The sequence below is a fragment of the Asparagus officinalis genome, chromosome 5 (assembly GCF_001876935.1).
Source record: "Asparagus officinalis chromosome 5, Aspof.V1, whole genome shotgun sequence".
Taxonomy (NCBI): domain Eukaryota; kingdom Viridiplantae; phylum Streptophyta; class Magnoliopsida; order Asparagales; family Asparagaceae; genus Asparagus; species Asparagus officinalis.
Window position 1 is genome coordinate 76363281 of NC_033798.1, and position 22033 is coordinate 76385313.

The window sequence follows — 22033 nt, forward strand, 5'->3', positions numbered from 1 at the left end:
AGGTACGGTCGCATCAATATCAGCCTCAATGCTATCAAAAGTACAGACCTGTGAGGTAAACAATTTATTAAGTACCAACTCAAGGAAAAAATATTATAATTTAGCGTAGAAACTTACGTAATATCTCTCGTTCATCCCACTAGGGATGTAACTGTCTGTCGGTGGGCATGGCATGTGTCCATCTAATGGTCATGGGTCACGTGTGATCCATCTACGTGTGATACCCCAATACCAATGCATATACGCGGTATAGTCAACAGCTGAGGGCCTCGTATCCTGGATGAAATCCCACCTGTGAGCCCACCTGTCTATGTAGGCCGCACGGACTACGGCCCAGTCGGTATGGTACGAAGTAGGTCGCCGCCGACGATCGATCTGCTCGACAAGATCTGGCACATGCTGAGAGAGCATAAACTGTCATAGCACACGGTCAGGGACATGCATCTCCATGATCTCCTAATAAATCAATGGAACTCTGGCTCTCCACAAGTTGGGACTATCTCGGCAGATGGGTGCAAGAGAATGCATATCGAGCTCCGACGGTGTATAGAGTCTCCACTTGAACTAAAATAAAATAAAACATTTATCAGTATCAACAATAAAACTATAATATTCATAACGACTTGAGATTTATATTTACCTATTCGTGTTGGAGGCCATCAAGATCATTTCGGTAAAACTCACGATGGCGCGTCGCTGATCTGTACTTAGCGTACCGCACGTTATACCTATATGCAGAATAGAGAATATGTAAGTACAAATTCAGTGTAAATAAAATTTGTGTGTACAATTATACATGTACGCCAAAGGAAACTGCCCCTGTAGGTCACGGTGCACAAGTAAAGTAGGGCATCCAATATGAATGCGCTCCCATGCCCAAATCTGTATCAATGTGCAGCATCCCTTGAATTCTTTATTCTGCATCAGGGATACTCTATCCAGTTCTCAATACAGTATGCCAATACCGCACTGCCTCACGATCGTGCGCCACATACGTCAAAATCCTCCAGCAACGGCAGCCATCGTGCATGTACAAGAGTCTTGCTCACATCAGGAAAAAGCACGCACCCTATCATGTGCAATATGTACGCATGAGCATGGAACTGAAGCGTCTCCATACTGGCATCCTCTGGTATGTCACCCTGAAATGTCTGACGAAGCCACGATAGCTTCATCGCACCACTCCTCAAGTCAGAAACCTGTCCAAGAAGCCTAGCACATACCTCCGGCCAACTATGATCATCGGTGCCCGTAACTACCGACCCATCGATCCGGAGCCCAAGCATGACGGTCACGTCCTATAAAGTGATGGTGCACTCCCCTATATACATGTGAAAGGTATTGGTCTCTGGCCTCCACCTCTCAATCAGTGCAGTGATAAGCGGCCAATCAAGCCTAATATATCAAACCGTCGAACACTCCCGGAAACCGGCCTGAGAGATCAGCGCTAGAACTCTCGCATCCTCAATGACCCAAGCTGAATGGCTCTGGGAATGCTCGATCATGGTGATGTCTGGTACGGGCTGTCACGGTGCACAAGTAAAGTAGGGCGTCCAATATGAATGCGCTCCCATGACCAAATCTGTATCAATGTGCAGCATCCCTTGAATTCTTTATTCTGCATCAGGGATACTCTATCCAGTTCTCAATACAGTATGCCAATACCGCACTGCCTCACGATCGTGCGCCACATACGTCAAAATCCTCCAGCAACGGCAGCCATCGTGCATGTACAAGAGTCTTGCTCGCATCAGGAAAAAGCACGCACCCTATCATGTGCAATATGTACGCATGAGCATGGAACTGAAGCGTCTCCATACTGGCATCCTCTGGTATGTCACCCTGAAATGTCTGACGAAGCCACGATAGCTTCATCGCACCACTCCTCAAGTCAGAAACCTGTCCAAGAAGCCTAGCACATACCTCCGGCCAACTATGATCATCGGTGCCCGTAACTACCGACCCATCGATCCGGAGCCCAAGCATGACGGTCACGTCCTATAAAGTGATGGTGCACTCCCCTATATACATGTGAAAGGTATTGGTCTCTGGCCTCCACCTCTCAATCAGTGCAGTGATAAGCGGCCAATCAAGCCTAATATATCAAACCGTCGAACACTCCCGGAAACCGGCCTGAGAGATCAGCGCTAGAACTCTCGCATCCTCAATGACCCAAGCTGAATGGCTCTGGAAATGCTTGATCATGGTGATGTCTGGTACGGGCTGCACGTCAAAAAGAATTGATTAAGTATAATGCAAAAAATTAAAATTAGTACCAATGCTAAGTAGCATATACAAAAGATGTTTTACCTGTCCTGAGCCAATATGGTCTGAAACGTGGCTCTCCTGGAGGATCAAAACATCGGGGTATATCGGTCCCGAATCTATAATGAATATAACTAAGAATAATATTAGAAGATAATGTACAATGTGTTAGATCTTTCTGTTAAAATAGTCACCTAGTTAAATATAAACAACAAACGAACGCGCAACGTGAAGAAAGCAATCACAAATTTATATAACATAGTACGAAACGATACAAATTACAATCACAAATGACATACGGAAACAAACAACTCACGAAACCACTACAAATTACAATCACGAATGACATACGGAAACAAACACAGATCGAAACCGCTACAATTTACAATCACAAATAACATACGAAAACAAACACAGATCGAAACCGCTACAAATTACAACATTAATGCCTAATCCTAACTGGATAATTATTTTTGTTATGGCCCGGTTGATCACATCTACTACACTTATTTCTCCTCCTAACTCCTTCACGACCGTCATCCATACAATTTCTAATTCGTACAGAACGAGGGCGCCCCGCCGACCTTTTACACATAGGAGGTAATATCAGTGGCCTATCTTGTGTCCAATATCGACTATCATATGGTGGACGAAAACACTCTTTGTATGTTTGTCGATAGTTGTAAGTAGAATACCAAGCCGCGACGAACTCATAATGTGAAATCCTCGCACCACCTTGTAAATCAGAACAAGCCGCGACAACATATGAACAAGGAATCCATTGTAATTGTGGTACATTGCAAGTGCACATGCACGAGTGATCCACTAACATGTTAACTTTGTAAGAGCGATTTTCTCTATGTGATATTCCCTCAATGAGCTCCCATTCATTAAAACTGTATCTTACGACATGAAAGGATCGAGCTTGCACAATCCGAGCCGCTAACATTTCACCAAGTTCGCGACGTCGTAGAAAGAAGTTATTAAGTCTGTAGAATGTTTTAGCAACTAGTGACTGTATTGGCATACCGTGTGCTCCCCTGAGCACGCTATTAAAACTCTCTGAAGCGTTCATAGTCATCATACAGAACCGTCTCCCTCCATCTTCACATAAAGCCCACTTATCAATATTGTGTGGTCCCAGACTAGTTTCGATCCAATCATGTGCAGCTCGAGAAATAAACTTAATTCTCTCTCGTATTTGGTCATAAACTAATTTTTCTATTGCACAACCGGCTTGCCAAAGAAGATCTTGAACCTGACCATTTTCATATTTTTTCTTGAAGTTGTCCCTAATATGTCGCAAGCAATAACGATGTGCATGTGGTGACGGGAAATGACGTTTGAGTGCTCTTGGAATTACTTTCATCCTATCAGATATGAATGTAATCGGCCGCGCCCCCACACTAGGGATATGATATCTAATGCATACAAAAAATCATGCCTACTTCTCTGTGTTTTCAATATCAACCACTGCAAACGCCAAAGGAAACAAACCGCCATCCGCGTTAACTCTGGTGGTAACAAGCAAAACGCCTTTGTACTTGCCGTATAAGTGGGTGCCATCAATGCTAAGAAGAGGACGACAATATTGGAAACCCTCAATACAAGGCCCAAATGCCCACAAACGAAGGACCGCTCATATATTATGATTGTGTCCAACCTTCATCTTGTTGAGGAGATAAAAAGCCAACGGAATGAACATCAGAGTCCTCCAACATGCGGGAATACATTCTGTCATAATTTAACGATTTGCCCAAATTCCTTTGATGTTTTCAATGAAAAATTCGATCGAACGCTTCTCGTCATGTAAGACTCCAATGAGACTCATATCGTAGTCACTTGATATTTGAATGCCACTTGTCCTATTCTCCACAACAGGATAATTACAAATAATATTAAGGTGATACTCACGTGAGTTGGTTAATGTAAGTTTGTGCAATTCATTAACCAACTCATCGAAAGTACACGATTTTGTTATAAACAATGGTCTCGTCGCACCTCCTTCATAAACGGGCATATTATTTTCGAGGTAGTTAATCTTCCCATCATACGAACATAAAATTACGATTCGATCGTTCATCGTTACCTCTGAAGAGTAAAACATTCAAGATCAATATTACACGAAAAGACTTTAAAAATTTATTGTTACTAAAATAATTGATGTCATAAATAATTCACATAATTCATAAAATAATTCACAATTAAATTCTAAAATCTAATTGATGTCATATAACACTACTTTTTAGATTTTTTTATAATTTCACCTCCAAATCCACAAAATTCACAAAATTATGTAATTTTCCTGAGCAAATTTCATAAATTATTCACAATGAAATTCTAAAACCGACAAAATTATTGATAACACTATTTTTTAAAATCAATTAGATGTCATACATATGTAGTAACACTATTTTTTACATTATTGGTAATTTACCCTCTAAATCGACAAAATTATTTAAGTTTTCTTCACATAATTCATAAATAATTCACAATTAAATTCTAAAATCTAATTGATGTCATATAACACTAATTTTTAGATTTTTTATAATTTCACCTCCAAATCCACAAAATTCACAAAATTATGTAATTTTTCTGAGAAAATTTCTTAAATTATTCACAATGAAATTCTCAAATCGACAAAATTATTGATAACACTATTTTTTAAAAGCAATTAGATGTCATACATATGTAGTAATACTATTTTTTACATTATTGATAATTTACCCTCTAAATCGACAAAATTATTTAAGTTTCTTCACATAATTCATAAATAATTCACAATTAAATTCTAAAATCTAATTGATGTCATATAACACTAATTTTTAGATTTTTTATAATTTCACCTCCAAATCCACAAAATTCACAAAATTATGTAATTTTTCTGAGCAAATTTCATAAATTATTCACAATGAAATTCTAAAATCGACAAAATTATTGATAACACTATTGATAACAATTAAATTCTAAAATATAATTTTTACATGTAATCACCATGAAATAGCGAGAAAATACAAGAAATTAAGAGAATAAATAATTTTGGGAGGAATTTACCTTCAATCTGTCGAACTCCGGCGATGACGGCGGTTCCGACGGTCGGAATGAGGTGCCGGCGGTCGGAATGGGGTTCCGACGGTTGGAGTCGGGTTCCGGCGGTCGGAATTGGGGGGAGGCGGTCGGTTTTGATGTGGACGGCGGCGGTTAGAGAGAGAGCTAGGGTTTGGGGCGGTTGCGGTGAGAGAGAAGTGAGATCGGCACAGGCTGCTGTCGCGTGTGTTATATAGGCCGAAACTCCATGAGAGTTCAAATCCCGTGGAGTTACAGGCCAAAATCCCCAGCGAATCGCTCGCTGGGAAATTTGGCCTGCAACTCCACGGGAGTTGAACTCCAGTGGAGTTTATTCACCAAAATAATCTTCATGGGAGTTGAACTCCCGTGAAGTTTAAAAGTGTGCTAAACTTTACGGGAGTTGAAACTTCACGGGAGTTCAACTCCTGTGAAGTTTCGTAAATTTTTTTTTAAAAACTGATCTGGTTTTAGCGACAGGGCTGAAACCAGGTCGGTTTTTTAAATTATTAGCAAAAATGGTCGTTTTTGCAATTAAATAGTGAAAGGGGTTGGTTCTGAAAATTTGTCCCAATAGAATATGTTGCCAAACTCTGACCGCCCAAATTGAAATTTGGGCCTCCATCAGGCCATCCCCTTATATTCAAATGTAGGGCTCTGATCTCAATCTCTTCACTAACCCCCCAGATCATAGCCCTTCCTCTTCCTCTTCTCCCCAACTCCACTCTTAAGAGCGGGAAAATTTTCAGGGCACAGAGACCCTCTTTGCCTCTCCCAAACCCTAATAATTGCATTCCCCATTTCTTCCCCGAATTCAATGGAGAGGATCTACGTCACGGTTAGGGCAAGGCCCCTCTCGGCCGAGGAATCAAAGACGAGCCCTTGGAAGATCTCGGGCAACTCCATCTCTCTCTCCAACGTCCAGTCGACCAGATTCGAGTTCGGTGCGTTTCGATCCGCTTCCTCCATTTTGGTGTCCTCTCTGATTCTTGCTCCTGAATCTCGAAACTCCTTGGTTTCTTTCGATCGCAGATAGGATCTTTGGGGAGGATTGTAAGACTGCGGACGTGTACGCGGCGAGAACTGGAGAAATAGTTTCTTCGGCTGTTCGTGGATTCAATGGTAACCCTCTCCATTGATTATTTTTTTTTCGTTTTTGTCTTTACATTGGTGAATTTCGTTAGGGTCCATTTAGTCCCACATCGGCTCAATTAATTATGAATTTATGAGGTTTCTTGGTTCCCGTCCTCTTACCAACTAGCTCTTCTGGTTCCCCTTACAAGTGGTATCAGAGCCGACACCACCATTCCAGTTGCAAGCGAGCGGTGTGGGTGGCAACACCGCCAATGTCATAAAAACTAATTGCAGTGTTCGTCCGGGACTAGATTAGTGCAAAGCCAGTCCACATGGTGCCTGGACTGTGGAAATGTAGTGGTATGTTACTATGTTAGGGTTCATTCATTCAGTCTCGCATTGGCAATTGTGTATTTATAAGACATTTGGTTTCCCTCCCTCCCTCTAACAACTAGCTTCTATAGGGGTGAATTCTGTAAAACAACTAGTTCAGTTTGGGCACACAATCACATCTCAGAAAGCGGAAGATGTTATATTGTGACCCAAATTGCTTGTGGGCCTATGGGCCATTTATTTGCATTGTAGTATGTAATATGGGGGTAGTAGAATGAAAAATTTGAGTTGAGTTGTTCTCACCAAAATATCTGACTTTCTCTACCGCTTTCCCTCTTCTCAAAATCCTAACAATCTGGTATCAGAGCCGCCGTCGCCGTCTGATCCATCTCCGTTTGTCGTCGCCGTCGAGCATCAGCTCGAGTTCGTCGCCCTATGTCGAGTTCGCCGTCGTCAAGCTCGAGTTCAGCTCGATTTCGTCGCCCTTCGTTCAGCTCGCGTTCGTCCAGCCTCCGACGAGCTCGGCGACTGCTGAATCCCGCGAGAAACTCTCCGACTCCGGCGACGACGTCGACCCAGATCACAGTCGAGTTCGCCGTCATCCAGCTCGAGTTCATCGGTTCGCCGTCATCCCGCGAGAAGCCCTCTGACTCCTGCATCGGATCCTCCTACGCTCTTTGGTCCCGATCAGTTTTGTTTTTTGGGTTTATATTAGGGATTCTATCCATTATGACCCATCGCTGTTCAGTTTGTACCAGAGGCTTTTTCTGGGGTGTTTGGTGGTTTTGATTAAATCTGAAGCTGTTAAATTTGGGATTTGTGAATGGAGATGTTTGGAAAATTTGATATTGAGAAGTATGATGGGAAGACGAGTTTTGCACTTTGGCAAGTGCGGATGACTGCCATATTGTCCAGTCTTGGAATTAAGGACGCCATATATGGTAGAGATAAGTTGGTTGAAGCCGTTATCGATAAGAAGTGGCTTGATATGGATGATAAAGCTCTCTCGACCATCCAATTGTGTTTGAGTAATTCAACACTACAAGAGGTCCTTTCGGAAAAGACCGCCAAGGGTTTATGGGAGAAATTGGAGAGTATCTACATGAAGAAGTCTCTTACCAACTGATTGCGGTTAAAGTTACGCCTCTATACTCTTCGTATGGTTGAAGGTACATCCATTTCCGATCATATTTCGGAGTTTGAATCATTATTAAATGATTTGGACAAGTTGGGTGCTAAGGTAGAGGATGAGGACCAAGCTTTATTGTTGTTGTGCTCATTGCCGGCTTCTTATAAGGCTTTTAGAGACATGATGATCTATAGTAGAGATCAAATCACTCTTGAGGATGTGAAGAGCAATCTATAAGCCAAGTTACATATTGATAATGAGATGACCAATTTGGAGAAAGGAAATCAAGGCGTTGGTTTGGTTGTTGATCGGGGTAGGTCGAAGGACAAAACCCCAAAATATTCAAGGACCCGTTCAAAGTCAAGACACAAGAATCTCACATGTAACTATTGTAAGAAGAAGGGACACATTCTAACCGATTGTTTCAAGCTCAAAAATAAACAAAAGGCGGATAAAGGTGCTTCTTCGGGAGAGGTTAATGTGGCCAATTGTGACACGGTGGATACTTTGTGTGTGGTTGATACCAACATTGATGACAAGAATTGTTGGGTTATGGATACGGGCGCATCACAACACATGACTCCTAATCGAGATTGATTTGAGACCTATGAGCCCACTGAGGGTAAAGTGCTTATGGGAAATAGCAATTTGTGCAAGGTTGAAGGGATTGGCTCGGTAAAGATCAAGTTTCATGATGGCAAAATCCGAAGATTGACGGGTGTGAGACACATACCTGATTTGATAAAGAATTTAATTTCTTTGGGTTCTTTAGAAGAAAAGGGATACAAGTTCCAAAGTGAAGGTGGAGTCCTTCGTGTGTCAAAAGGGGCTCTCACAATCATGAGATCAAGAAGAGTTGAAACTCTATTTCTTGCAAGGTTTCACGGTCACGGGCTCGGCGGCTATTGCGGCTCCTACCTCGGATGCGGATGTTACGAAATTGTGGCATATGAGGTTGGGGCATATGAGCGAGCGAGGAATGACCATTTTGAGTAGGAGAGGCTTGTTGTGCGGCCAATGCACCGACAATATGGAGTTTTGTGAACATTGTGTACTTGGCAAGCAAAAGAGATTGAGCTTCTCGACAGCCATTCATTCGACCAATGGAACATTGGACTACATTCATTCGGATCTTTGGGGACCCTCTCAAGTGCCATCTAGAGGAAATGGTTCCCGTTATATGCTCACTTTTATTGATGATTTCTCAAGGAAGCTTTGAGTTTATTTCTTGAAAGAGAAAAGTGAAGTGTTCAAGAACTTCAAAGAATGGAAGTCTCTTATGGAAAAACAAACGGGAAGGAAAGTGAAGAGGTTGAGGACCGATAATGGTTTGGAATTTTACAATCGTGAGTTTGACAACTTTTGTAAGGCCGAAGGGATTGTTTGTCATAAGACGGTTGTACACACTCCACAACAAAATGGTGTTGTCGAAAGGGCAAATCGGACACTACTTGAAAGAGCTCGGTGTATGCTTTCCAATGCGGGTTTGGGTAAGGAGTTTTGGGCCGAGGCCATAAGCACGACATGCTACTTGATGAATCGATCTCCTACCACTTCGATTGAGTGCAAGACACCCGAAGAAGTGTGGTCGGATAAGCCTCCCGATTATTCAAACTTGCGGGTGTTTGGTTGTCCCGCTTATTTCCATGTGAATGAAGGAAAGTTGGAGCCAAGGGCGAAGAAGTACGTCTTTGTTGGGTATCCTATGAATGTGAAAGGGTACAAATTATGGTGTCCTAAATTGTCCAAGTTCCTCATCTCAAGGGATGTTACATTTGATGAATCGACTATGTTGAAGACACAAGGTGGAGCATCCGAGCCAACTACTAAGGAGGACAAGACATTTGAGAAAAAGGTGGAGTTTGAAGTGCCGGTCCAACAAGGTGACGAGGCCACGTCACATCATGATGATGCTCATATCGAAGATGAGGAAGAAGAAGATCAATCATATGCTTTGGTGAGGGACCGCACAAGAAGGGAAATCCGGCCACCTTCAAGATATGGATATTCCGATTATGCTTATTGTTTGGCCATTGCCGAAGATTTGGATTCAAACGAGCCATCTTGTTATAAAGAGGCGATCTCCTCGAAGAATGCGACCGATTGGGTTGCGGCCATGAATGAAGAGTTGAACTCATTGCAACATAACCAAACTTGGACTCTTGTGAAGCCGCCTAGTGGCAAGAGGATTGTAGGTTGCAAGAGGGTTTTTAAGAAGAAGGTCGATGGCTTAAATTCGGAGAATATTAGATACAAGGCGAGACTTGTGGCTAAGGGTTATAGCCAAGTCCAAGGTGTCGACTTTAATGAGGTGTTCTCTCCCGTAGTAAAGCATACCTCCATACGAGTTTTGCTTTCTTTGGTTGCAATGAAGGATTTGGAGTTGGAACAATTGGATGTGAAAACCGTCTTCTTGCATGGTGATTTAGAAGAGCAAATTTACATGAAGCAACCGGAGGGTTTTGAAGTCATGGGAAAGGAGGACCATGTTTGCTTGTTGAAGAAGTCCCTTTATGGCCTTAAGCAATCCCCGCGGCAATGGTACAAGAAATTTGACTCATTCATGATAAGTATTGGCTTCCACCGTTCTAGCTATGATAGTTGTGTTTACTTCAAGAAGCTAGTGGGTGATGAGTTCATCTATTTGTTACTCTACGTTGATGATATGTTGATTGCGGCCTCCGATTTGGGAGAAATCCGGAGGGTGAAGGAGCAACTTGGTTCGACGTTTGAGATGAAAGATTTAGGGGCCGCCAAAAGGATCCTTGGTATGGAGATTATAAGGGACCGGTCCAACCAGAAACTATCTCTTTCACAAAAGAATTTCGCCGAGAAGGTGATAAGCCGATTTGGTATGGAAAGGACAAAGGTTGTGTCTACTCCTCTTGCAACGCATTTCAAGCTTAGCGCCGACATGAGCCCGAAATCCGATCATGAGAAGAGCTATATGGAGAAAGTTCCATATTCAAGTGCGGTTGGGAGACTTATGTACTTGATGGTGTGTACTCGGCCCGACATAGCTCAAGTTGTTAGTGTGGTAAGTAGGTATCTTTCTTGTCCCGGAAAAGGGCATTGGGAAGCGGTGAAGTGGATTTTCCGTTATTTGAAGGGTACCATTGATGCTCATTTGGAGTTTGGAAGGAACAATGATAATCTAACGGGTTATGTGGATGCGGATTTTGCGGGTGATCTTGATAAGAGGCGGTCTTTGACCGGTTATGTGTTTACTTTTGGAGGATGCGCAATTAGTTGGAAGTCTCAACTTCAATCAACCGTTGCACTCTCAAGCACCGAAGCCGAGTATATGGCAATTACCGAGGCTATTAAGGAGGCTATTTGGCTCAAGGCTTTTGTTGGAGAGATGTCTTCATTTGAGGGTCCTATTGCGATATATTGTGATAACCAAAGTGCCGTTCATTTGACGAAGGATCGCATGTACCATGAGAGGACCAAGCACATCGACATTCGGTATCATTTTGTTCGAGATGAGATCACGGAAGGGAAGGTTGTCGTGAAGAAGATTGGTACCGAGTCAAATCCCGCCGATATGCTCACCAAGCCTCTTCCAATTGCAAAGTTCAAGTTTTGCTCAAATTCGGTGTTGCTTTGTTTCTAGTTTGTTGCTAGTTGTCTTTTGTTGCTACTTTATGCTAGTTGTGTTTTTATGTTTGTTTTTGTTTAGATTAGTTTTATGCTTAGTTTGTTTGGGCGCAATTTGTCTCAAGGTGAAGATTGTTATATTGTGACCCAAATTGCTTTTGGGCCTATGGGCCATTTATTTGCATTGTAGTATGTAATATGGGGGTAGTAGAATGAAAAATTTGAGTTGAGTTGTTCTCACCAAAATATCTGACTTTTTCTACCGTTTTCCCTCTTCTCAAAATCCTAACAATCGGAAGAAAATGTTAAATTGCAAACTTTTGTTAGGATTGGTCTTGTAGCTGTTAATGAAGAAGCACACCTTGTAATTTCAAGCCATCAAGTGGAAGCAACTGAATATGGAAGACACCATGCCTTGTGTTTTAGATCTTATTTATAGCTTGAAGGCATCCTTTGTCCAACTCGTGATATGAGCAGATCTCATCTATCAGATAGGATCACGTGTGTAATGAGAGTGTTGTTCACTACCCAAAACCCATTCTGAACTGCTCTATTGAGATGGGTTCAACCATCATGAACCCGATCCATATTGGACCAAACCCATTCTGAACCCAACTTGGAGCTGCCCAAGTAAACTCCAGTCTGAATCCGATTGGGAACGACCAACACTGGGTTGGTTGCTGTTAGTTCACGCCTGTTGGTTCAACCTTCTTCAAAGCGGGCTCTATGTAAACTAACATTGATTTTTTTTAATACTCGTAGCATTTCTAGGGAAGTTAAATGTGTTTCCCCACACTTTGTTTCTTGTTTTTATCAATCAAAATTAGCGTTGGGCCTATTTATTTCAAATGTTAAGTCATTTCAGCATGAAATTCTTTTCTTGAAAGATAATGATGCTTACTGATTTTTTTTACGCTCCCACTGTAGGTATCCATGCGGACCTTATCTGAAATATTAGGCATTAATGTTATTGATTTTAGAGATATATTTATTGTCACGCTCTTTAGATATTGATTGAGAATGGGAATTAAATGCTTACACCATGAAAAGTCATAGATGTCGTGGATATCATGTGTAATATTCTATTGGAAGGTTTCTACAGAGAAATTCATCCCACTGTTTAACATTAATTATTGATACTATGGGTGTTAATGTACTATCAGAACTCTTTAATATTCCATTAATTGGACCTGACTGCTTCTCTTTTTTATTTGTCTTTTATTCTAAACAGGTACTGTATTCGCATATGGACAGACCAGTAGTGGTAAAACTCATACGATGAGAGGGTCTGTTTTTGAACCTGGGATCATCCCACTTGCGGTCCATGATTTGTTTAGGAGCATCCAAGAGGTGGTGGCTCACTCCCAAACCATCTACTGACTCCTAATTTATCTTAGCGTATAGAGCAATTTACCATCCTACTAGAGTTGACCAACATATTCAACCACTTTACGTCTCTATTGGAAGGCCACATTTGCTTGCATATTTTCTTTTGTTATTTTTTATTACATCTTTTCTCATTAGACTTCTTTTTATATTGTATGTACATACCATGTACTGACTACGAATGTACTACATATGTATAAAAAAGTAAAAATATACGTAAATGTTGTACTGACCATTAGTTAAACGTAAATGTGACATTCGAACTCTCGGCACATCAATTTACTCAATCAATTTCCTACAATAAACAGATGCAAAGTTATAGGCTACCAAGAATCTACCAATTCAAAGAGTGTAAGAGCCTGGAAGTTGGAAGTAATAGAATGAGAACAATGTTGAAGGGAAGAACCTGGATCAAGTGAAGATAGTAACATGTGAACATGTGCCTACTTCACTTCTAAGGTTATAACCAGATCATGGCAAGGCATTGCTTGAACTTATTTTCTTTCAATCTTTCTTTTATAGGAACATGTGATACGAGAATTGTCCAATCACCATCGTCTAATCTAGTATTCGGAGACCTAGTGACAACATTTTCGTGATTTACTGCTTAAATCACTAATTTAGGGTTCAGAGACCTAGTGACAACATTTTTGTGATTTACTGCTTCAATCACTAAAAATTCCAATTAATGCTTTTACAAATTTTCTGAAGCAAGCAGTTGACAGAAGTTTTACCAAATCTTAGTGGTTTAATGCTCAAATGATTATTGTTTCTTTTCCTCCAAAAATAATAAACTTGCAAATGCTAGAAAAGTTAAATGTGACAATGTGGCACGCACAAGTGCGACGAGTTTTCGCATTCTATACCCAAAGATGCAAATAGAACTAGCTTTATCATTGCACTCCCATGGAACAATTCACAAACAATGTCTGAATTTTCCCTGGTCTTAAACTTTCACTGTAATATTGTAAGATATGGAACTTTTGATTGTATTCAGAATGATGATCCCCTAAGAAACCTGAGTTTCATTAGGAGAAAATATTAGTTTTACATCACTTGGATGCAAAAAGTGAGTGGATACTATCATCTTTTCCACCCAAAACATCAAAGTTGGTTGGCTTCTCACACCTATTTTCATCATCTTGTCTTCAAATTTTATGTTAGCTGCTGCATCCAATGTTTTAAAAAGTGGTATGGGTGCTCGCCTAGACTCTCGCCTAGGCCTAAGCAGTACTTAGACTGCCCGCCTAGATCTTAGGAGGGGAGTGTGAACTGCTTATGCAGATTGCACATTTAGGTTGTTTTTATGATTGCCTCCACCATCGCCTCCACGTCCTCCAACCTCCTATGGCCTCTTCCACCGACTTCTATCTTCAGCATGATCTCCTCCGCCTCTAGTTTAAAAAAAATCTGCCTAAGCCCTACCTAGGTGCTAGGCTTTGGGTAGGCGCCCAACGCTTTTTGTAACATTGGTTGTGTCATAGATGGTTCCAGGCTCTAGAGTTGATCCATGTAGAGCTTAAATTTCTTAAGAAAATTGCAGCAGAAAAAGGACGGCAAAGCTAGCATCTCTGAATGTGATAAGATGCCTGTATGCTTGGACTTACAATTGCCCTAGAAGGATTCTTTTCCTTAAAATAAGAATGTAGCAACAATCTCCAAGCATCACTACAGGTCTCATTCTCCTACTACTAGCAGATTTTATTCCTCCCATTCCTTTAGGACCTTGAGTTTAATGAAGCTTTGTTATTGTTGATAATGACGACACTGATGCATTTTCTTCTGTTGTTTGTCATCTTTGAGCATGGTGACTTTATTAACACAGGTTTGATATAGTTAACTTGTCTCTTCTATCACATGTTTTTTAAATTAGTCAGATCTTCTTCTATTTGTTGCCAACAGTTTCTTAGGCTCTACTTTGACCATCCATCCCAAAATTTATTATGCCTCTTTTTCTATACCTTTTTCCGATCCAGGATGTTTTGGAGAATGCAACTTGTTATAAGAATTCCAACAAGCGCCTCTCTTGTACATAGTTCCCTTGGCCCATAATTTAGCACTGGGAATAGAGGGTTTTAGTCAGTTTTCAACTGATTATAATACCTCCTTGGCCAAGAAGTTAGCACTAGCAATAGAGACTTTTACTCAGTTGACCATCAATTATGAAACTTCTTCAAGTGTTTTGTAGATCCTTACTTTGTAGCCAGTCCCATATTGATGAGGAAAGGCTTACACATGGTACGTCAGAATTTATCATGTGCGTTCTATATAAGACAAATCAGTGTCTTCAAAATGGCTTAAGGAACATTCAAGCCACCGCTCAAGTGATCGAAATACCTCAATATTGGTTTAGTGGCACTTCAACGTGCCTTGGTTGTGTCCTCTGTCCGCCTAGGCACTTTAGGCACTCATTTCGTGCCTCCAGGCATTTGGTGCCCTTCATGACTCTAGATCCGTCTACTATTTTAAAGCACTTAAACAGAAATAAACTCAATTACTTTAGCATTTAAAACCCTCTCATACTTACATGAGTGCTTTCTTTATATATAGTCGAGACGACTTGATTTTCCATAAGTTCTAATATTTGTGATCACTAATATGCGCGACAATAAGACAAGTCATGAACTGATATGAGTTGTAATGCATGACATATAACTAATTAATCTTCACATATTTTGAGTATTGGCTCGTATTAGCTATCAGTACTAGTATTCAGCGAAACCTCAGGTGATTTTTAATAGTACTGGCCTATGCTTGACTATTTATAAGTAGCTTTTAAATCAATGATTCCATCCCCCTGTATCTGAATTATAATTAATCTGCAGTTTCGTTTTTTGAGAATTTAATTATTTTCTCTTTTCCATAGGATGCTGGTCGAGAATTTCTTGTTCGCATGTCTTATATGGAAATTTACAATGAGGAAATTAATGATTTGTTAGCTCCTGAGCATAGGAAGCTGCAGATCCATGAGAGTCTTGAGGTATAACTCAGCTAGTAATATGGTCTTCAAATTTCCAATTAGCATGAGGTGATTCTGATTAAGTTTTTTTCCTTTGAAAAGAGAGGCATATATGTCGCAGGATTAAGGGAAGAAATTGTTACGTCCCCTGCACAAGTCTTAGAGTTCATGGAATTTGGAGAATGTAAGGACCACATCGTTTGTTTCATTTTTGCTCTATATATTTTCATTTAACAAATGAACACCATCATTCTATGCAGCTCATCGCCACATTGGACAAACTAACATGAACCTTTACAGTAGCAGGTCTCATACCATCTTTCGCATGGTGAGCACTTTAATTTTAAAGATTCTACTTGTTTGTTATAAAAAGTGGTTAAATTTATGTTTGGTATGTACTGATTACTGTAGATAATTGAGAGTCGGGAGAAACCTGAAGATGATGCTGATGTTAATTCTTGTGATGCTGTTCGTGTATCTGTTCTTGTATGTAAGAAGTTGAAGATGGCTGGAATTTGCATCTTTGGGTATCTGTGGAACATTTTTGAATATATCATCTTTAATTTTTTCTCAACATTTCTTATTTATTTTAGAATTTAGTCGATTTAGCCGGTTCAGAGCGTGCAGCTAAGACTGGGGCTGAAGGTTTGCGTTTGAAGGAGGGTTCTCACATCAATAAAAGTTTAATGACTCTTGGTACAGTAATTAAAAAACTAAGTGAGGGCACTGAGAGCCAGGGGTAAGTTTTATTCAATTAACCTTTTTCATATAGCTTGAATGAGAATACAAATTAAATTGTTTTCTCATGGAAATATATGATGCAGCGGTCATGTGCCTTATCGGGACAGCAAACTCACTCGCATTTTGCAACCTGCACTTGGTGGGAATGCAAATACTGCTATTATTTGTAATATTACTCTTGCACAGGTATTTCCTAAAAAAATATATAATTTGTTTACTCTTAGAGTTGACTCATTTTTGTCAACATGATAACCTACACTGACAAGAAGCTAACCTTTGTGTTGGATGTTTAGGTGCAGCTACATTAATCCTTTTTATCATTTGGCTTTATCATATTTTCTCTGCTGAGTCAACTCCTATTATTTTAACTGCCTTAATTCATTTTCTTTAGATTTTCATTTCCCCCTAGTCTTTCATCAAAAAGTAGTACAAAGTTTTACTTGTAATCTATCCTAGGTACCATCAGAAAAAAATGGCTTTGAGGAAACTGGACAGAGTATTCTGCTCTAAGATAGCTTCCTAGTAGAAGATCTATAGATGGTGAAGATAATCGAGCTCATGGATCTATATGTTAGGATAATGCGGATGCACTTAATGTAAGAATTAACTTTTTGATGGGTGGTTGGGGTTTGGACTTGTAATGGAACTTGAGAAATAGGAGTTATGAATATGAGAATCAGTGTGATTTCTTTTAGTTAATGTAATCAAGGACTAGAGCTATCCAAATAAAGGTGCAAGGGTGTCCAGACGCCAAAGTAACAGATGAGTCAGATGTGCCAAATTTAGTAGCTAATAATTTGGGGTCACATGATAGGCCAGAAATGCGAATCATATAATAAGAGCAAGCTAAAGTGGCGGATGATCAACTTGGTAGCAGGGAAAAGGTATAGGATTCTGATGTTACTGAATGAACTACTCTTTTGAAGGTCAATGCTGTACAGTTCATCAGTGAGGCCATAAGCTCTTCCTTGAAGGTTAGAATGTAACTCTTCTTTAGACCCGAACATGTACCATGTCAATGATTATTCTTAGAGCAGTGCCTAAGGAAACAGATTTAGCAGTTACATAGTCAACTGTGTGCACCAAGCAGATATCTGCAATATGCCCACGCGAATGCATGAAAAGAAACATGACTATCCTCATATCCTGAAAATATGAAGTGGGCATCTTAATTATAACGAACCATTGATAATTACTGCTTGGTATTGATATATAGGGAGGAGTCTAGAAACTTCCTGGACATGGAGCTAGGATGTTCTATGCAGCGTCAATTGAATGGAAGAAACTCACAGAATAGTCTAGTTCAACTTTGCAAGGTTACAATCAAAGGGCCATAAAAACTTTTCTTAATTTTCATTTCAAAGTAACCTTTTTCTTTCTGAAATTTTTCATTATTTAGAATCCTAGCAGAACACCTAATAGATGGTTGTCAAGGTGGAAATAGTTCCTTCACCTAGCAGGGAACATTGTCCCAGATATGTAACAGTAACTGGCTAAGAATCCACTGCTCTCTCTGGTGAGCTGACTAATAATCCGTTGCTCTCTCTGGTGAGCTAGACGTTCCTTCATCAACACAGGTTTACATCATGGGTAACTGAGATATAATAATCAATCTTGAGCCTCAGTAATTGTTACATGGAATCAAGAAGCAAAAGAATAATATGGCTAGAAACCAGTAGATTGAAATGCAATAGAAATGTGTATCCTGTGTGTTCATGACTAGAGTTCTCCAACAAGAAAGCTCTGATGTGCAAGTCAGCAGAAGATGCTAACTGGACTAAAGAATATAGTGGCAGACTGATGTAACGGGCAGGCAAAACATGCGAAGGCCAGATTGGAAGTGTTTCAGCGATTGTTTAAAGTGTGATCAAAGAGTAGGAAACATTATTTTCTAGGGGAGTTCTGACGAAGTGAAGTCTAAACCAGATGTTTCTAGGGGTGTAAATGAAATGGCTTCAACTCTATATTTTCATGAAATTCCATTATACTAGGGGAAACTCTAGATAAAGCTTGGATAATAAATGGTAATATTAAGTTTGAGAGCAAATTTCTATAGGTTGGCTAAAATTGAAATTGCCTCAGATGATATAAACAAGTAAGGAACCCTTAGGATGATGTTTCGAAGTGTACTAATCTTATGGTATTCTGTTGAACACTTCCCATAAGACTCTTGAAACTTTCATGCTGCAGTTTTCTTTTATCTTAAAACCGTAGTTGACCTGATTGCATTGTTTTAAAAGACATAACAAGCAAAAGAATTCTTAGAATGACAGTGAGAACCCTTTTAGCGCTGTAAATTTCTGTCACAATTTCATGCTTAGTTTATTCCTATCATGTGGGAACTTAAGTGGTGAAACACATAGGTGAGCTTGAAGGGACTAGCTAGTATATCGATGAGATGATCCTTTTTTCCTGAAAACATGTGTGAATCAAATATTTATATCCATGGTATGGAAACACGAGGCCACATTTGCAGCAAAAACTTGTGTGTATGTGTATGTCTATTTGTATAGATGCATATGTCTTTCTGCACATACGTATAATATACAATATGTCAAGATCTTCTGTTAAGAACTAGTTCTCTTGCTTGCAATAAGAATTCTCAATAATTCCTTGACAAAACTTCCTTTATACGCTTTACAACGTTCATCTTGTCTATACATCTAAGGTTGTCTAAGAATGGGAAACCAAGAAATTACAAAACTTTCTTACTATGCACCGACCACTATCCGTTTTCCTATTGCTGAAATAACATGTATTTTGCCACTGTTTTAAAAAACCTCCGCCTAGTCCGCTTAGGCGTACGCCTAGACCTAGGCGGTACCTAGGCCGCCTAACTAGCGCCTAGCGCCTAGGCGGTATTTAGGCTGCCCACCTAGATTTTACAAGCGTTTAGGGGAGCATTGTCTGCTTACGTAGATTGCATCCTGTAGGTCTTGATTGTGATTTTATGTGCCGTAGCCTACACGTCCTCCAAACTCCATTAACCTCCAAATATGAACATCTCCACTACCTCCTCCGACCTTCAGCAAAAGCTCATCGACCACCACTTAAATAAAGAAAGAAAAAAAACGCCCAGAAACCGCTTAGGCGTCCGCCTAGGCGACTAAGCGCTGGGCGCCAAGTCCGACGCCTAGAATCGCCCAACGTTTAATGTAACATTGTATTTTGCTACTAGTATGAAGGTTGAGGAAGTCTTGAAATCGCTTGATCACTCATAGGATTATTTGGGTTTGAATAAGACCATCCATGAGACGTCACATATAGTGTAATTTTGGAAAAAAATTCTCGTTCCAGGGTTCTTATATAAAAGTTCCAATACAGACACATACAGTTGGAGAGAGACAAAAAGAGAGTTTTAATACCCAGACACTAACTCGTGTGTGCGTGTATGGCAGGGGTGCGGGGGTGGGGAGGTACTTTTGGCATACAAAATCCACACTTAACCAGTCACTATAGTCTACACATTTGAGAAACTACACACCAACTTTACTAGGTCCCAGATATTATAAACCATTAAATTAAACAACAGGTGTAGGATGCAATTTGGGATTGGAGTCCAAACTGATTCATGTGCTCAAGCACTACGAAATTTTGTGATCTTGACCTCATTATTTAAGCTCTCCATTTTGTTCTCATTCAATTCAAAATTTTTCTTGAACACTTGATTTTTTGACTCTTCAAACAATATAGACCAACTTGGATGAAGTGAGTCAACTCAAGCTCAACTGTGTTTTCCTATCGTAAAATTTTTAAATGGAAAGGTTCTGCTTCCAGATCCTTTTGAGAGGAGTCAAATCTAATTTGTTTCTGAGTACACATTATGCGCAATTTTGTAATTTAATGTATGTTTCCTCCATGTTTGTACATGGAGGAGCAAGTAAAAAAGAAAGCAATTAACCAAACAGGTACCAAATTATGATCCTGCCAAGTGAGACATACATATTTTGTAATACTAGGCGGAATGCAAGTGCATTGCCCATGGTCAAATAATTTGATTATTTATTTTGGGTTTTTCTTTAGTATCTTATTTGTGAAATAGTTCATGGTTACCATATAATATATTGCACAGTTGCACTAAATAAAAATAATTTTTTCTGACCTCTACTTGATGATAATACTAATAAAAAAAGTTTTGTAGATGTAAAAATAGTAGGGGATAGAATAATACTAATAAAAATTATTTTGGGAGTAGAGGTTATTAATATTGTTAGTGTTTATGCTCTACAAGTAGGATTGTTTGAGAATGCCAAAAGACATTTTTGGGATAACTTAGATGAACTGACTCAAGGAAGTCCATTAGGAAAGATTGTTTATAAGGGGAGACCTTAATGTGCATGTTGACAAGAATATAATGGATATGAGAGGATATATGGAGGCTTTGGGTATGTAATTAAGAACAATATGGGAGAATCAATTTTAGAATTTGTAACATCGTATGATTTGATAATAACAAATACACAATTTAGCAAAAGGGATGAACATTTAATAACCTGATGTGATAGTAGCAAGGTTTTAACTGTCGGTTATCAGGGACTTATAAGACGGTCAAAATCCATATCGGATAGCAGATATCGTCTTATCGGGGATATATTAGGGATAAATAGTATTTATCGGAGTGACATTACCGGATGGTGATATACATAATATAATACTTAAATTATATAATTTAGCCATACTTAGTGAAATATAAACATACCAAAATATAAATAATTATGTTTAGGATCACTAATCAATGGTAGAAACACGGGTTAGGTTTAAATTGCATTGAATATATACATGTTGCGCGAAATCAAAATTCAAACCAAAGGCCGATAATTCTAATTTTTAGGCCGACAATATCGACCAATAACTCACTTTGTCACTGCATTATTGGCGTTAAACATCCAAAAACGATAACTGGTTTAGAATGGAACTTATCATAGCGGAAGACCCCCAAAACTGATAAATATTACCGATAATATTGGTTTATCAGTCGATATTTAAAACATTGGATAGTAGCCAAATAGACTTTTTTTTTATTAGAAGGATAGATGGTTAACATGCAAAGATTGTAAAATTATACCTGAAGAGAGTTTAACTACACAAAATTGGTTAATGATATTAGACTTTTCTATTAGGAATTGGAGTAGGAAAACTAATATGAACAAAAGATTAAGAACTAAACGGCGGAACTTAAAAGGAAGAACTTAATACTTGTTAAAGATAAGATGATAAAAGAAGATATATAGAATATAAATAATGAGACTAATATTATATAAAATAGTATGTCCTCTTGTGATACGAAAGTGGCTAAGGATATTCTAGGAGAATCTAAGGGTTGTCGGTTAGATGGTAAGGAGAGTTGGTGGTGGAATGAAGAAGTACAAAAAAGATTAAGGAGAAGAAAACATTATATAACAATTGGCAGAAGTGTAGGAGTAAGGAAAGCTTTGGGAAATATAAGCTAGCTAGGAAAGAAGCAAAAAGAGTGGTTAGTG

General features: G+C 39.4%; 2 protein-coding genes across 4 annotated transcripts in view; one reads left to right on the forward strand and one right to left on the reverse strand.

Annotated features, from left to right (window-relative positions):
• Positions 1502–6132, reverse strand: LOC109842035 (protein MAIN-LIKE 1-like). Its single transcript, XM_020410952.1, has 5 exons — positions 6012–6132; positions 2311–2384; positions 2134–2223; positions 1696–1998; positions 1502–1618 (listed from the first exon to the last, which is right to left on the reverse strand). The coding sequence occupies exons 1-5, from the start codon at positions 6130–6132 to the stop codon at positions 1502–1504; spliced, it is 705 nt and encodes a 234-aa protein (XP_020266541.1).
• LOC109843971 (kinesin-like protein KIN-7I) overlaps positions 6020–22033 on the forward strand; it is a 60059-nt gene continuing 44045 nt past the window's right edge. For all 3 annotated transcript variants that reach the window (XR_002247849.1, XM_020412970.1, XM_020412972.1), the window contains exons 1-9: positions 6020–6275; positions 6364–6453; positions 12699–12817; positions 15720–15833; positions 15915–15996; positions 16073–16140; positions 16224–16298; positions 16406–16551; positions 16637–16739. Coding sequence is in view for 2 of the 3 variants with exons in the window: in XM_020412970.1 (XP_020268559.1) it covers positions 6149–6275; positions 6364–6453; positions 12699–12817; positions 15720–15833; positions 15915–15996; positions 16073–16140; positions 16224–16298; positions 16406–16551; positions 16637–16739 (924 nt within the window). In the remaining variant the exon portion in view is untranslated. The remainder of the gene's footprint in view (positions 6276–6363; positions 6454–12698; positions 12818–15719; positions 15834–15914; positions 15997–16072; positions 16141–16223; positions 16299–16405; positions 16552–16636; positions 16740–22033) is intronic.

Excerpts from the sequence above, each read along its gene's own strand:
- LOC109842035 (XM_020410952.1), bottom strand. The coding sequence starts at position 6,132 with ATGGGGAATGCAATTATTAGGGTTTGGGAGAGGCAAAGAGGGTCTCTG. Across the intron at positions 2,224-2,310 it reads ACCATATTGGCTCAGGACAG|CCCGTACCAGACATCACCAT; the intron begins GTAAAACATCTT and ends TTTGACGTGCAG. Across the intron at positions 1,999-2,133 it reads TTCTAGCGCTGATCTCTCAG|GACGTGACCGTCATGCTTGG; the intron begins GCCGGTTTCCGG and ends ATCACTTTATAG.